At 42.1% G+C, this 17,099-nt stretch overlaps 1 protein-coding gene across 12 annotated transcripts in view; it reads right to left on the bottom strand.

Moving 5' to 3' along the window:
- Positions 1-17,099, bottom strand: part of NCOA6 (nuclear receptor coactivator 6) — an 86,992-nt gene that overhangs the window by 31,345 nt on the left and 38,548 nt on the right. For 9 of the 12 annotated variants that reach the window (XR_009247477.1, XR_009247476.1, XM_058679793.1 and 6 more), the window contains 4 exons: positions 10,325-10,453; positions 7,891-8,754; positions 5,712-5,858; positions 913-2,029 (listed from right to left, as the gene is read on the bottom strand). Coding sequence is in view for 10 of the 12 variants with exons in the window: in XM_058679793.1 (XP_058535776.1) it covers positions 913-2,029; positions 5,712-5,858; positions 7,891-8,754; positions 10,325-10,453 (2,257 nt within the window). In the remaining 2 variants the exon portion in view is untranslated. Of the gene's footprint in view, positions 1-912; positions 2,030-5,711; positions 5,859-7,890; positions 8,755-10,324; positions 10,454-14,663; positions 14,752-17,099 lie in introns of all 12 variants that reach the window. The other 3 variants (XM_058679795.1, XM_058679791.1, XM_058679792.1) reach the window with 3 other exon arrangements.

Below are 17,099 nucleotides of genomic sequence, written 5' to 3'. Positions count from 1 at the left end.
ACCTATGTGGGAGACCCAGGAGAAGCTCCTGGCTTCTGGCTCCTGATTAGATTGGTTCACCTCCAAGTGGGTTGCTTTGCTTGGTAGTTAAGACACCATGTTCCATGTTGGAGTGCCTCCAGTTTCCTGCTAATGGGAACCTCAATAATAACTGAGCTCCTGCCACTCCGAGATCTGGACTAACTTTCCTGCACCCAGCTTTGAACTGTTGCAGGCATCTGGAGAATGAACCAGTGGACAGAATTTCTTTGTCTCTCAAATAAATTAATGAGTGAATGCATCCCCAGCATATGGAAATTTAAAACGTGAATTAGGTCCCCACACATCCAATCTCTGTAACAATCTACTCCTTACATAAGTCTCTCACTTCTAATTACAGGAAAGGATTCTATATCCTTTACTTTCACAAAATTATAAAACTACAAAATTTCATACATCTGGTTCCACAAAAGTCTGGCAAACTAAGAAGCAGGCCCAAGGTTCTACAATGTGTTAGTGATAGATGTGTAAGCAGGAGCTCCTACTGAAGCTACTGTCTCCCCTTGCTAAGAGCTCTGATGCTACAAAAGTTCCAATCTGTAGACCCAACAAGTAAGTAATTTCCCTCCGGGATTTGAAGACAGCAAAAATGCCTACTAATGGCAGTATAGCTTGCAATTTCACTCCAAGAGAAATAATTATCTGCATAAAAAATGTTATCTCCACAGACTGATAGCAGTAAAGAATTTAAGAGTCATTAGAAAAATAGATAATTAAAGATACATGAAGGCCCAATAAGCAGAGCTGATAATTATTGACACTATTAACACAGGGGTATCTCATTATATAAACATGATTTTACATGCCTGAAGTTTTCCATCAAAATTGCCTGCAAATAAAAGAGTAAAATAAGGTTAAATTTATCACACCTACTTTAGATCTTGCTGACTATTTTTCTTCTTCCGAGGGGGTTTCTTCTTCTTCGGTTTATTCACGTTGGTATTATTTTGCTTATTGTTTACCCCAAAATGGCCTGCAGAGATGTCACTCTGCAGTAAGTTGACCAAGAGTGGGCTTGTTAGTGTGACATCCTTATTGACGGGGAAACCTGGATTCTGACCACAGGACATCTGATTCCCATTGGGTGCTCCACTGAAAGGTGCATTGAAAGGCATCCCATGGCCTGAGAAGTGGTTTCCTGAGGCACTGTTCCCCTGCATGGCCTGCACATGGGGGGGGACCATGTTGGTTTGTTGCATGCTAACATCAGGCATCATCTGAGACAAGCTGACATCATTATTTGCTGTAGTGGCAGGATCACCGTGCTGCTGGGCCAAGTGTGGGTTGGGCCCTGGGGGCCGCAGGACCTGACCCTGAATCCCCATAACCTGAGATGGACTGTTGTTCACGGGCCCTTGCTGGGGCAGCATCTGTCCTGACATCTGTCCTGTAAATTGCACCATGTTTCCTTGCATGTTTGGAGTTGGTCCCCTCATAATTTGCGCTGGTCCCGGCATGACATTGGATTGGTTCTGAGTGTTAAACTGTTGCTTATTCCCCTGCATCTGATTGGTCATGATCTGCTCTATCATTGGGTTCTGTTGGAGCAAGACTTGTCCCTGAGGCCCCATCATCTGGTTATGTGATGCCATCATTTGTGGGCCCTGTTGGGAGAGCATCTGCTTGGGTGGAGTCATCCTCTGAGGCGAGGGTCCAAGATTTTGGTTCTGGGGATTCACCATCATCTGGCCCTGTGGCATAAGCTGGGCCCTTGAAAGGATCATAGGGTTCTGAGGGTTCAAAGTTCCTTGTTGCTGGCCCATCTGGCCCTGGGAGGACACAATCTGCTGGTGCATGCCCATCAGCTGAGACGGTGGGCCTTGTGGAGGCTGGCCTTGCATGTTGCCCAGGTTCACCTGAGGAACCCCAGAAGTACCAGCCTGCTGGTTGTTCATGTTGCCATGAATTCCCATGAGGCTGGGCTGCATCATATTTGGTGGACCATGGGACACCTGCATCTGGTTTTGAGGAGGACCAGCTCCTTGGCCACCTTGAAAAAACAAAAGGCACAGTTTCAGAAAGAAATATTATGTATTGGTATTAAGATACTCAACCAACTCTGGGTGACTACATTCTCAATGATCATACAACAGAAGAGGAAAAACAAGTTCTAACTCCTGTGTAATAACTTAAAAGTAACATTTTGAAAAGCAATGAAGTTTATTAATTCTTTCAGATTAAATAAAAGCATCATTTTAGGGGCTCGGCAGCGTGGCCTAGTGGCTAAGGTCCTCGCCTTGATCCCATATGGCCGCTGGTTCTAATCCCGGCAGCTCCACTTCCTCTCTATCTCTCCTCCTCTCAGTATATCTGACTTTGTAATAAAAATAAAAAAATAAATCTTTAAAAAAAAAGCATCATTTTATTACTTGAACTTGTAGCTACTAACAGTGAAAGTATGAACAAAAAAGCACTTTAAGCTAGTGAAGTAAATTCCACTATAAATGACCAGGGGAACAAAGAATGTGCCAAATCCTCCTAGGAAAGAAAATGCAACTTAAAATACCAACAATGGGGGTTGAGCATTACCATCATTCTATAGGAGCATTGGTTTAAGTCCTAAAGGCTGTTCCACTTCTGATCCAGTTTCCTGTTAATGCAACTGGGAAAGCAGTGGAGGACAGCCCAAGTTTTGGAACCCCTATATCTACATGGAATATCCAGATGAAGCTCCTGGCTCCTGGCTTCAGCCTGTCCCATCCCTAGCTGTTGCACCATTTGGGGAGTGAACTAGCGGATGGAAACCACTCTCTCTGTCTCTCCCTCTATATATAACTCTAGCTTCTAAATAAATAAAATAAATCCTTAAAAAAATCAAGATAAAACAAATAATGACTTTCAAAGGCAGTGTGTGAGACATATGGATGCTATATTTCAATGAACACCCAACACTCCAAGGACTAATTAAAAAAAAAGTTAATCCTGATCTGGAAGCTGAGCCTCTACTTGCAATATACTGACTAGAATCCTACTTGGAAGCTGCCAACAGATGGATGTAAAACTTCAGTAACCCTGGCACCAGTGTTGGGGTGCAAGCACTTAAGCTGCCACATGTCAGGCTAACATCTCCTATCAGAGAACTGGTCCCAACTACCCTGTTTCTGGTCTAGCTTCTTGCTAATGTGCCTGTGAAAGAAGATAGCCTAGGTGATTGGAGCAACCTGGATAGGGTTCTGGGTCCTAGCTTTGGTCTGGACCGGCCCTGGTTGTTGTTAGCATTTGTGGAATAAATCCTGTCTCTCCTCTCTGAGATGAAGAGGCAGAGATACTGAAACAGAGACGCTTTCATTTGCTGGTTCACTCCCCAGGCGGTTGTTGCAGCCAGGGCTAAGACAGGCTGACGCCAGCAGCCAGGAGCTTCATCTGGGCCTCTCTCACATGGCTGGCTGGCATCCAAGTATTTGGGCCATCCTCCACTGTTTTTCCTGGGTTATTAGCAGGGAGCTGGATAGCAAGTGGAAAAGCCAGACATGAAATCAGAGTGCATATGGGTTGGTGGTATCACAGATGGCAGCTTAACCTGCAGTACCATATGTTGCCCCGTCTTTTCTTTTAAATGAATAAATATTCATTTGGAGTTGTACAGTGGATCAAGCTTTCCCCTGCAACAATGGTATCCTATATGAATCCTGGTTCAAATCCTGGTTATTCCACTTCCTATTCAGCTCCCTGCTAACACAGATGGGAACCTAATGGCAGAAATCCCAAGTGTTTGATCTCCTGCCAACACCTCATACACCTGGATGGAATTCCTGGCTCCTGGCTTCCCTGGCCCAGACGCAGCCCTGGTGGCCATTTGGGAAGAGAACCAGCAGATAGACCAGCTCTCTTTGTAAATATTATTTTCAAATAAAAAAACTGGGGGAAGGCTTATTTATTTTTATTGGAAATGCAGATTTGCAGAGAAGAGAGACACAGAGAGAGATCTGCCATCTGCCGGTTCACTCCCCAAATGGCTGGAACTGAGCTGATCCAAAGTCAGGAGCCAGAAGATTCTTCCAGGTCTTGCACATGCAGGTGCCCAAGGACTTGAGCCATCCTCTATTGCTTTCCCAGTTTATAAGCAGGGAACATGGTCAGAAGTAAAGCAGCCAGGACACAAACTGGCACCCATATGGGATGCTGGTGCTGACAGGTGGAGGATCAGCTTGTTGAGCCCCCACACCAGTCCCATAAATAAATTTTTATAATTTAAATTAACATCTAGCTTATTTTATCCCCTTTATTTTTCACTTTCAACTGGGAACTAGACAGTGGCAGCCATAATGAAGTCAGTCCATGCTCCTCTAGCCAGAAGACAAACCATTACTTATTCACACTATCCAAACTTACTCTGAACTCTTTCAAAACTTTGTAAACTATCCTTATAAACTCAAACTGAACCCGCAGACTATGGTATATGTTGATTATACCAAACATCCTATTGTACATTAATTCAGTCAACATTTAGCGAGTCTCTAACATGTCAAAGACACTCTTGGTGCTGACAAAATAACAAGACGTATCAGATTCTTGAACCTTGGTAGACTACAGTCTAGTTGGCAGGACACAATAAAACAAGTATTTTTTCAGAAAGCAAAAATAAAGCCAACAAGAGAACTAAGCAGAGTAAGAGAGCAGAAAATAGTAGATAAGGGGAGAGTTCATTTTAGGCAGGACAAATGAGGAAAACAAACCAATACGTGCCTGTGGAACATATCATATAAAACTAGAAAACAGCTGTGCTGAGGCTTTATCATTGTTCTAAAAAGATTTTTGTTTTTTCAAAACATGCATTCACATGGCTATAGAGTAGTTCTGTATTAGTAGATTAGGAAAGTCAAGTTTACCCTTCCTTTCTCTCACTTGCCAAGAGACAGCTTTGACTTTTATTTTTCATTAAGTTGTGATTTTTCTAATTCCTTTGTGATTTACAATTAAAGTTGGGACCACATAATTAATTCCAAGTGGGGAAGGGAGTTCAGAAAATATTTAAGCTACCTCAGTCTGAATGAGAAAGAGTAAGAGGATTAGTCATGTGGTCCCTAAGCAACCAGAAATCCAAATTCATGAAGCTGGGCTTATATAATACCATTTTACAAATCCTACTTTTAAGCGTATTTCCCCTCCAAAATTTCTTAGATACAGTACACTGGTGGTATGAGATCTGTACTAAGTAAGTATGAAAATATGGCACACCAGAATTCAGATACTTAAAATAAACAAAGCTAACATTACATACTTTAAAAGTTGCAGTTTTCCAAGCTTGCTATATGGTTACATGCCTTTTTATCTGCAGTTTCCTTTGTCACAAACACCTTTTGCCCTCTGACTACTCTACAAGCTTTAACTCAGTGGTCAGCCAACCACACATGGGCACAACAGGCCCACTGTACACTCTGTACATAAGCAGGTGTTGAGAACACTGCCAACTGATTCCCAATTGATTATCTGGCTTCTATAGGAAAAAAGCACCTGCCGATCTCTCTGCCTTAACTTCCCTTGTTTCCTCTTAGGTGTTTCTAGACTCCTGAGACATTTTATTTACTTTCCATATATCAGCTAGTGCCTGGAATGTATAATTATGATTTTCAAATTATAAACAGAGACCAGGACTCAGCTATTGGTAAACATCCGTGACCTCTCACATGATGCCCAATTCATGTTGACCGAATGGGTCTGAGAGAACCAACCTGCGTGTTGCACATTTTGATTTGCTTGCAGCTGAGGAGCTCCGGAATTCCCAGGGGTGGCAGCTGTAGTGGAAGGCACCTGACCTTGCATAAAGTTCGGATTGGCCTGTCCTGCTGAGAAGCCAGGTGGGAGGCGTTTAGGCATTCCTTAATAGAAAACAATGAGTAAGGCAGTTACCTAGCAAATTTATACTCTTGCTTAGATATGGAATGAATAAGGAAGGATGAGCTGCATGAAGTCTCCACTGGCTTAGCTCTCTCTGTCACACTGGTAGATCTTTAATAATAAGGTTGGGAAAGATGGTTAAAAAAATCAACACAATCTCTTACATGAGCATTGTCAAAATGAAAAAGAAATACTAAAAAATTTACACTTAGAACATGCCAAGGAAAAGATGGCAATCTGCTCCCTAAATGTGATCTGAGGCCACGCCACAGCAAGGTTTGAGGGCTCACTTTTCTCTGTAATACAATAGACCCAACAACGTTTACATACTTTAACATAGGCACCAAAGAAATATGCTGAATTCTGATATCCAAACAAACTCATATGCTCTACCATGAAACAAAGAGCTGGGTCCTAATATTAAGAGCAGATGGGCAATTTTTTTTTCTTTGAGGGAAGGATGACAATCTCTGTAGCAGAAAGATTCCCCCCAGTATTGTGCTTATCTCTTCGAAAGAGAGAAGAGATTGGAGACAGTTGGTAGGAGCTTCGAAGTGAAGTTATATTTGTCATTATGCCCTTATAGGATTGCTATGGGACCAGAAGTCACACTGTAAGAGACTCTTACTAAATATTACTATTACTTCCTTTTAGGAAGTCCTAATTTCAGAAAACAAGTGCATAATAAGGAGAATCTCAGAACCCACTCATTGTAACACAGGCCTTGATGTGGCCAGATCACCTAGGTGAGCATATCATCTGCTCTAGGAAAGCACCAAGACCTAAAGCTCACTTAGAATTCTCTTGTATTCATCCATTTGTTTTTTTTTTTTCTTAAGGGCCAAATGTGCAGTGCCCTGACAAACTCATTGTAGACAAATATGCGTTTGTCCTTTCTTTAGCAGTGACAAGTCCCCATTTGTGTGCTTCCATTGTAATTAAATCTGTAATCACATTTGCAGGAGAAAACTACCCAGCTTCCACTGATCCAGGGCCAAATACCCAGAACAGTGAAATTTGCAGCATAAACATTTGCATATTTTCTAGAAACTTCTTAGGAATCAAATATTACAGCCTACGTGTCAGCAAAATTAATTACAAGAGATTTTAAAAGACTGATGAGCAACTTAATTTCATTAGAAACCATGGGAACATGCCTTTGCTATGTTGCACTAAAGATGCAAGGGTATTTTCTGGGGAGGCAATGGGTGTCTTTTGGTGGGAGATATGCTTATCAAATGAAAATATTACTGAAACTCTCTATTCCTTACTGAAAAGCTCCAAGCACATTCATGTGCACTAGATCAATGATTAATAAGAATAAATAATAAACATGGAGATGGATAAGTTTTACTGTAATCGTTTTACCTCTCACACATTAAGCTCCATTGCTTTTTCTTCATACAAGAGGCACCTTACAAAATAAATAAATAAATCTCCTTTAGGTATAACTGGTGGAATTCCCTCTCTAAGGAGCAGGCATTGGCATTATAAAACTATAAAAGTCAATGATTTCTGAATTTATTCCCCTTTAATATTTTAATAAAACTTAACAAATATCATGCTTACTATTTTACTAACTAGGATTATCAAAATTGATAACTAGAAGGGCCTTTCCTCCAATAAGACCCTGTGCTTATCGTTGCAAAATTTTGCTCTATTGCATACTCTTAATTTTTTCAACAACTGAGAAGTTTAAATTGTTAATAAAAATGCATGTTTCTTCTGGACATTATACTAGTACAAGATCAATCAAAAACATTTTGAAAAACAAAGCAAACATCTTTATATTGGATTTTACCTGCATTTTTGATATTCAGAGAGCTAGTTGAATCAATAAGATGCTGAATAATTTACCAATTTAACTAAATTAGATCAAGTGCTATCATCACATAACAAAAAGCAAATAATTACATCCTTATTTCACTCCCTCCATTATGTCTATAAAACTATAGTTCTAACACGTTCTATCTCCAGCAAATCTACCAACACAAATAGCCTCGGTGTCCTCACCTCCTAGTCCTGGATGTAAACTCTGTGGCCCCTGGTTTGGTGGTTGCTGCTGCATCACCATGAAGTTAGGTGGCACATTTCCCTGTTGAACCATAGGATTCCGACCAGGAGAGCTGATGGGCTGCTGAAATCCCTGGGGAAGTGGGTTATTCTGAGGTGGCCTTGGTCCCATCGGCTGCTGAGTTTGGTTAACCGTCGGGGAGGATGCAGGGGATCCCTGCTGGAAGGAGGAGGGTGAGGAGGCAGGAGACTTGTTGGTGAGGTGGGGCTGCTGCAGAGGGGTTGGGACCCTCGAGGGTCCTCCCTGCAAGCCCTTCATCTGAGGAGCTGTGAACTGGCCTGGGTTGCTCATCTGAGGAAAGTTTGTATGGGTTTGTGAAGCTTGCTGGCTGCCAAAGGGATATGGAGGGGGAGGGTGGGAAGGTGTCTGTACCGTGGCTAAGGGTGGTCTTGCCTGCAGTTGTTGTTGCATTGGGCCAGGCAAGGGAGACTTTTTCCACCCTTGATTCGCAGTCATTGTGCCCAGAGTGCCCTGGGCTGGAGGAGGCTGAAGGGCTCCAGAAGGCAGCTGGTTCCAGCCTGGAGGAACAGGCACCTGAGCTGGGGCAGTAAACTGGGGCCGGATTCCCTGTGGCTGTTGCGGCTGATGTTGCTGTGGGGTTCTTGTCTGCAACTGTTGTTGTTGCTGCTGCTGTTGTTGTTGCTGCTGCTGTTGCTGCTGCTGCTGCAGTTGGGAAAAATTAGCTGGGTTCATTTGTCTGTTCATAGGGACGGGCTGTATTGGGTGATGAGGAGGAGCTAAAGATCCTGAGGGATGACTTGGCTGCTGCATATGGAGCCCAGAGAGGAGTGGATCCATCGCATCTGCATGAAGATAGTCAACATGACAACAATTAACTTACCACAACCTACATCTAAGAACAGCAGCCATTTGCAGTTCAATAAATAAATATGGAGTTACATCTACTGATACCGTTCAATAAAAACATTTATGGGTACCTTCTATGTGTAAAGCAATGTATCAAGATAACAAAAACATGACTCCTATCTTAAAATGGGCTCATGATTTAGGGCTGACACTGTGGCACAGGAGGTAATGCTGTTGCCTGCAATACCAACATCCCATATGCTCACTGGTCATTGGCTTGTGTCTCCGCTGCTCCACTTCCAATCCACCTCACTGCTAGCTGTCTGGAAAAAGCAGTGGAATGTGGCCCAAGTGTCTGGCCCCTTACACTCATGTTTAAGACCTGGGTGAAGTTCCTGGCTCCTGGCTTTGTCTGAACCAGTCCTGGCCTCTGTGGCCATATGGAGAATGAAAGTAGGCAGAATATTGATCTCTCTTAGCCTCTCCCTCCCTTCCCTCTCATTAACTCTGACTTTGAAAATAAACATATAAGTCTTAAGGTCATGATTCAACAGTAAATATAAGAGCCAAATATAAGATGTGGAGGAGCAGTATTTTCCAACTCATATTCTAGGGAACTACATTAATTAGTGCTGTAAGCCAAAATTTGTAATTTACTTATTTGAAAGGCAGAGTTACACAGAGAGGGAGAGAAAGAAAGATATCTTCCATCTCCTGGTTTATCCTCAAATGGATGCAACAGCCAGGTTGAAGTCAGGAGCCTGGAAGCCATCTTAGTCTGTCAAACAGGTTCAGGGATCCAAGGTCTTGGATCATCTTCTGATGCTTTCCTACGTACATTAGCAGGGAGCTGGATTGAAAGTGGAGCAGCTGGGACTTGAACTAGCAAGCATACGGGAGGGATGTGAGCATTGTAGGGGTCAGTTTAATCCACTACATGGCAATGCCAGCCCATAGGACTTAATCCTGACCCAGCTTTCTTTACTGTAAGATTTTCAGTGTCTCTAACCAATCACTTTTTAAAAAAGATTTATTTTAATTCCAGAAGGGGGAAGTTACAGAGTAAGGAGCAGAGAAAAATCTTTCACCATGATTTCACCAAATGTCTACAAACTCAGGGCTAGACCAGGCTAAAACAGGAAGCAAGAACTCCATCTGGGTATCTTACATGGGTGTCAAGAAACCAAGTATTGGGCATTATCTATTTCCTCCCAGGTCTCAGCAGGAAGCTGAACTGGAAGTGGAGGAGCCAGGACAGCAGCAGCTTGATGTCCACCCCACCACATTAATTTTTGACTCTCAAGGTGGAAAGGCAAAGTATAATGCATTCACTACATTTACTGACTATGGAATTTTCTGTCATGGATTATTTTCATAGGACTGAATAGGCCAAGGCTTGTATTTTTAGGAATGCTGGGGGTATAACATGCAACAGAATAATGACAAGACAGATCTTATGAAGGTGGTGGTTTTGAAGTTGCCCAGTTAGAAAGGCAGCTTCAGAGATGGCTGGGTTTCATAAGGATCCATGCAGGAAGTCCCAGCCTCCTCAGAACCAAGCCTTACCTGACTGAGAAGCAGGGCGAGGAGTCCTGGGCGGCAGCTCCGGGTTGGGGCCTGGTGCCAACATGGAGGATGACACATTTCCACCCGGGGGTATCATAACAGGGGCAGGGCTGGTCATCCTTATTAATCCTAGAAAAACAAAACAAAACCCTACAATATAATACTGAAATAGACACAATTTATGTTTCAAGAATATGAAAAAGGGTAGAAAATTCATATATCTGTCATCCACCTTTTTAGAATCTAAAAAATTTACTGTCCTTCAAATATACATACGGAAACATCAGAAACTTTGCCACTCCCACTCCATTTCCTCCTTTTCACAACCAAGGTTAACGGTTCTATGTAGGCTTACTTATTTTTTCTGCATTTGTACATAAATGCATGGCTTTTTGGCATACTTCTAATCTTTGTGTAAGTGCTACCATACTTTTCTGCAGTTTCCTTTTCCAATTAATTTTTCTGACACTCATCCTAATTGTTGTGAACACTTCACTGCACAGAATCAAACTTCCATTCTTCTGATGAATAGCAAGTTTTATTTTTTCTAACTTTTCACTCTCACAGTTTTACAGTATTGGATAGTCCTCATAAATTCTTGTGGACATGTGAGAGCGTCTTTAGATCATCTCTGAGAACTGCTATGCTTACTGGTGGGGGGCAGTGTCATGTAACCACTCCTCTTTTCAGACCCCTTACGACAGTCCTTCCTAGCAAGGGCTTGCTCTCATTCTCTCTTCTCTCCCTGTGGGTGGACAGATGAACTTGGAGGATGGAAAGTAACAACCTCTCTCTTCCTACCTTTTCCCTTCCTAGCTTACTTTCCCTGAACAAGGGCCATGTGTATTTCTATTCCTCGCCTTCTAAATAAACCTTACCACTTTGTTAAAAAAAACAAAAAACAAAACAAAAAACAAAAAAACCAGGCTTTTAGTTGAAGTATCTTTAATTAGAAAAAAAAAGATTCATTTATTTGAAAGGCAGAGCACCAGAGAGAGAGAGAGAGAGAGAGAGAGAGAGAGAGAGAGGGAAATAGAGGAGGAAAAAGAGAGAGAGAGAAAAAAAAAAAAGAACTTCCATCCATGGGTTCACTCTTCAGATAGCCAAAATAGTGAGGTCTGGACAAAGTGAAATCAGAACCAGAAACTGCAACCTGATCTCACACGGGAGGTAGGGGCCCAAGTAGCTGGGCCATCTTCTTCTGCCTTCCCATGAGCATTAGCAGGAAGCTGGATTGGAAGCAGAGCAGCCAAGGATTTTGATATGAGATGCTGTCATCAAAAGTTATGGCTTAATTGACTACAACAAAATGCTAGCTCCCCTAAGTATGTTTAATTTTATTAAATACTGGCTAACTGCTCTGAAACACCAATTTATACTCAAACTAGTGGTTTGAGAAATTCTCTTATTCCATATCTTTTTACTTTCTTGTACTGATGGAAATGTTCTGATTTAGTATCTATGTTCAGAAGTGAGAATAGCTTATAAGTATCTTCTTTTGCTGTTTTTGATATAACCTCAAAACTATTTGGAAAGTATCTTTCCTCTTTTCCTATGCTCTGGAAAAACAGATGTATCTGGGTTTTTTTTTTTTTATTGTTTAGTAAAACTTACCTATAAAATCACCTGAATCTGTGATTATAATACTTGGTTCCGGGGAACCAGATTTCTAATTATTTTAATTTCCCAAATGTTTATAGATTTTTTAAAGCTTTACATGTTTTATGAAATCAGCTCTGATTAAATTACACTTTTGCACATACTTTAAATCCCAGCATAAAGTTATATCCTTTAATTCTATTGCGCTCTAACACATAACCAGGCTACCACGTTCTATAAAATCTACCCTTTTAAACTATATATTGGAGGAAGTGCAGGGACAGGGGAGGGAAGCTAGCCCAGTGGATAAGATGCCCAAGTCCCAGACTGTGGTGCTTGAATTCAATATCTGGTTCCAGCTTCCAGCTAATGAAGATCCTGAAAGGTAGCAGGAATGGTTCAACTAATTGGATTCCTGCACCCAAGTGAGAGACCTGGATAGCATTATCAGCTTTTGAGTTTGGCCCAATCACAGTCACCGTGGACTTTGGAGAGTAAACCAGAGGATCGGTGCTCTTGCTCTCTCTTTGCTTCTTTTTTATTTATTTATATAAAAGGCAGGGTTACAGAGACAGAGACACACAGAGATAGAAGTCTTTCATCTGCTAGTCACTTCAATGGCAGCAAAAAACAGGGCTGGGCCAGGTCAAAGCCAGAGGCGAAGAACTTTTATCAGATCTCTCACATGGTGCAGGGGTCCAAACACTTGGCCACCCTCTGGTGCTTTCCCAGACACATTAGTAGAGAGCTAGATCAGAAGTGGAGCAGAAGAACCAATGCCCATATGGCATGCCAGCACTTCAGGTGGTGGCTATAACCTGTTGGTCTCTGTTCTGTCAGTTAACATTTATCTCTGTTATTTCCTTTCTACCTTGTTTCTCTGCTGTTCTTTTTGCTTAAACACTTGGTTTCTAAATTTTCAGTTAATACTCTTAATAATTATAAATACCTGAGGACTTAAATTTTCTTTTGAACCTTATATGGTTTTTTGTTAAAGATTTATTTATTTTTATTAAAAGGTAGATATACAGAGAGGAGGAGAGACTGAGAGGAAGATCTTCCGTTGATTCACTCCCCAAGAGGCTACAACGGCCGGAGCTGAGCCAATCCGAAGCCAGGAGCCTGGAGCTTCCTCCAGGTCTCCCAAGTGGGTGCAGGAACCCAAGGCTTTGGGCCATCTTTGGCTGCTTTCCCAGGCCACAAGCAGGGAGCTGGATGGGAAGTGGAGCTGCCGGGATTAGAACCGGCATTCATATGGGATCCTGGCCCGTTTAAGGCGAGGACTTCAGCCACTAGGCCATGCCGCCACCGGGCCCTGTTGAGCTGATTCTAATCCCTGCAGCCCAGCTTGAGGATGGCCCAAAGCCTTGGGATCCTGCACCCGCGTGGGAGACCCAAAAGAGGTTCTTAGTTCCCAGCTTTGGATCGGCGCAGAACCGGCCATTGCGGTCACTTGGGGAGTGAATCATCGGACGAAGATCTTGCTCTCTCTCTCTCTCCTCTCTGTATATCTGACTTTGTAATGAAAATAAATAAATCTTTAACAAAACAAAAAAACAAACAACAAAAAAAACAATGCATTGCAAATTTGTAAAACTGTTTCCACTTGTGCTTGTGAAGACTAAGAACTCTTGGATTATTACTGTGTATCTTACATGTACATTCATTTATATAATTTTAAAGTGTTTATTCAAGGTTTTTTTATCTGTACTGATAAGCTATACCCATCAATTAGTAACAGAGGTATAACTTCCTCTAAAGCCTATTGTATTTATGTAACTTTCATATTTTGAGGCTAATTATTAAGTACGTAAAAGTTTATCTGACTTCTCAGTAAATTTTTCTTTCTACATCATACAATGGACCTATTTTATTCTTAGTAATGCTTTGTGTCTTTAAATCAATAAAAATTCTTTTATGGGCTGGCATGATAGCCTAGCAGCTAAAGTACTCGCCTTAAACGCACCAGCATCCCATATGGGCACCTGTTCTAATCCCGGCAGCCCTGCTTCCCATCCAGCTCCCTCCTTGTGGCCTGGGAAAGCAGTCAAGGATGGCTCAAAGCCTTGGGACCCTGCACCCACATGGGAGACCCACGAGAAAGTCCAGGCTCCTGGCTTCAGGTCAGCTCCAACCATTGTAGCCTCCTGGGGTCTGAATTAACAGACGAAAGATCTTCCTCTCTCTCTCCTCCTCCTCTCTGTATATCTTCCTTTCCAATAAAAAATAAATAAATATTTTTTTTTAAATTCTGTTATAACTACTTATTGGTTAATACTCCCCTTAATTTATCCTTTTTTGTGTCCTTCTAACTTTGGACATTCTGAATCCTTATGTATGTTTTTTGGTTGGTGGTTGTTTTTGTAAGAGCTTCTAGCTGAACTTGATACAGTATACTATTCTGATTAATCATTTGTTTTTCATCAGTTTTCAATCTATTCATTTTCCTTTATTATTGTATTATTTATTGCTGGTATGTTTTATTTTGTCATTCTGATTCATATTTATCCTTCTTTTTCTGTGCTCCTTTCCTATTTTCCTGGGTTTTTTCCCCATGCTCTTCCTACCTACTCCTCCACTATTAATTTTAAAAAGTCACACATTCCATTATTTTATTAATTTCTTTCAAATGTCAACAGATATGCCTGACTTAAAGTGCAGAGATGATATATGAGCATCATTATTAAATAAGTCATTGCTATTTCAGATTTACCCCATGTTTACCAATTATTTGGCTCACCATTCCTTCTTAGATCTTATTTCTTCCATCTTAGGTTCAATTTTCTTCTTCCTGAAGTACATCCTTGAGCAGTTCAATTAGCAAGGGTCTGTTAATGGTAAATTCTCTTAGTCTCTTGGAAAAGTCTTTATTTCATACCTCTCTCGATAGTACACTTAGGTCCAAAATTCTAGGTTATCCATTATTTCTTGGGACCCTAACCCATGTGGGAGTTCACTTTGAGAATATGATCTCATGTTTCCTGGCTTCCAATGCTGGCTTCTGAGAAATCAGCTCTAGGTCTGATAGACTTGCTTTTGTAAACATTTGCTTTTATCTTTTGGGTTGCTTTTAAAATTTCCTTTGTTTTTCATGTTCTGTAGTTTTAAAATATCTTATTTAGATGGGGTTTGATTTTACTTATAATGTTCAGGATCACTGGGCTTCTGAACCTGAGACCTTGCATCTCAAATCAGTTCTTGAAAAATTAAGTCATTCCTTTCTGACTATTGTCCTTCCAATTCCTTGTCTTCCTCTCATTTTGTCCTTCATATCTCTTGACTTCTGGGTGATTTCCCAAATTTACCTTCTAGTACAGTTATCTCTAAATTGCTGAATAGGGGCTGACATTGTGGTTTAGCAGTTAAACCTCCGTCTGTGATGTCAGCATTCCATATGGACAGTAGTTTGAGTCCTGGCTGTTCCACTTCCAACCCAGCTCCCTAAGGCACCTAGGAAACCAGAGGAAGGCAGCCCAAGTGCTTGGTACCATAAACCCATGTGGGAGTTTTAGAAGAAGCTCCAACCTTCTGGCTTCAGCCTGGCCCAAGCCAGGAGTGAACCACAGAAGATTATCTTTTGCTCTCTGTACCTGCCTTTCAAATACATCAATAAAAATCTTAAAAAAAAAATTAGATTGCTGAATAAGTTAGTTACTTTATTTCTGAATTTATGTAAGTTCTGCTTTATTCCTTTCAAATCTGTTTTGCTAGTACCCTGCCCCCCTTTTTTTTAATGATTCTAAACATTTTATTATTCCTATTATCTAAAAATCTGGATAGAGAAAGCCTAATCCTAAATCCTATAAACTTGTCATACCAATCCATTTGTAGCCAGTGTTCCCCCTGAGAAGTCTGCAATGATTGGGCGTGGCGCAATGGCCTAGTGGCTAAATCCTCTCCTTGATTCCATGTGGGTGCCAGCTCATGTGAGCCCACAGTCTGGTGACTCCACTTCCCGTCCAGCTCCCTACTTGTGGCCTGGGAGGGCAGTAGGGGGTGGCCCAAGGCCTTGGGATCCTGCAACTACATGGAAGACCTGGAGGAAGTTCCTGGCTCCTGATTTTGGATCAGCTCAGCTGTGGCCACTTGGGGCATGGACCAGCAGATGAAAGATCTCTCTCTCTGTCTCTCCTCCTCTCTGTAAATCTGCCTTTTCAATAAAAATAAATAGATAAACCTTTATTGAAAAGGCAGATTTACAGAGAGGAGGAGAGACTGAGAGGAAGATCTTCCCTGCACTGATTCATTCCCTAAGTGACTGCAACAGCTGGGGCTGAGCCAATCCGAAGCTAGGAGCCAGGAGCTCTTCTGGGTCTCCCATGTGGGTGCAGGGTCCCAAGGCTTTGGGTCTTCCTCGTCTGCTTTCCCAGGCCACAAGCAGGGAGCTGGATGGGAAGCAGGGCTGCTGGGATTAGAACTGGCGACCATATGGGATCCCGGACATGCAAGATGAGGACTTCAAGCACTATGCTACCGCGCCGGGCCCAAAAATAAATAAATCTTTAAAAAAGAAAAAAAAAATGACAGGTTCAGAAGGGTCCCTCCATGGCTTCACCCGTTATCACCAGTCTAGAAACACTTAAGATTAACTTGTTAGCCTGGCTGTTCCTGAGTCATTTCATTAGCATATCAAATGTCCAACCTATAAGAAGGTAAGAAACAATTATACAACCAGCATTCCTTTACTCCCCAACTAGAGCTCAGGCCATGACAGACAAGTTCAAATGGGGACAATGGCTGGACCTGGCAAGCTTAAAGATAAGAGTTAAGGGCCCGGCAGCGTGGCCTAGCGGCTAGTCCTCGCCTTGAAAGCCCCGAGATCCCATGTGGGTGCCGGTTCTAATTCCGGCAGCTCCACTTCCCATCCAGCTCTCTGCTTGTGGCCTGGGAAAGCAGTCGAGGACGGCCCAAAGCTTTGGGACCCTGCACCCGCGTGGGAGACCCGGAGGAGGTTCCAGGTTCCCGGCTTCAGATCGGCACGCACCGGCCCGTTGCGGCTCACTTGGGGAGTGAAACATCAGATGGAAGATCTTCCTCTCTGTCTCTCCTCTCTGTATATCCGGCTTTCCAATAATAATAAAAAAAATCTTTTAAAAAAAAAAAAGATAAGAGTTAAGAGCTTCTTCTGGATTTCCCCATGTGGGTAGAGGGTTCCAAGGCCTTAGACCATACTCCA

Source organism: Ochotona princeps, chromosome 22 (genome assembly GCF_030435755.1).
Source record: "Ochotona princeps isolate mOchPri1 chromosome 22, mOchPri1.hap1, whole genome shotgun sequence".
Lineage (NCBI taxonomy): Eukaryota > Metazoa > Chordata > Mammalia > Lagomorpha > Ochotonidae > Ochotona > Ochotona princeps.
Note: the sequence above shows the minus strand (reverse complement) of the source record. Positions and strands in the feature narration are given on the sequence as shown.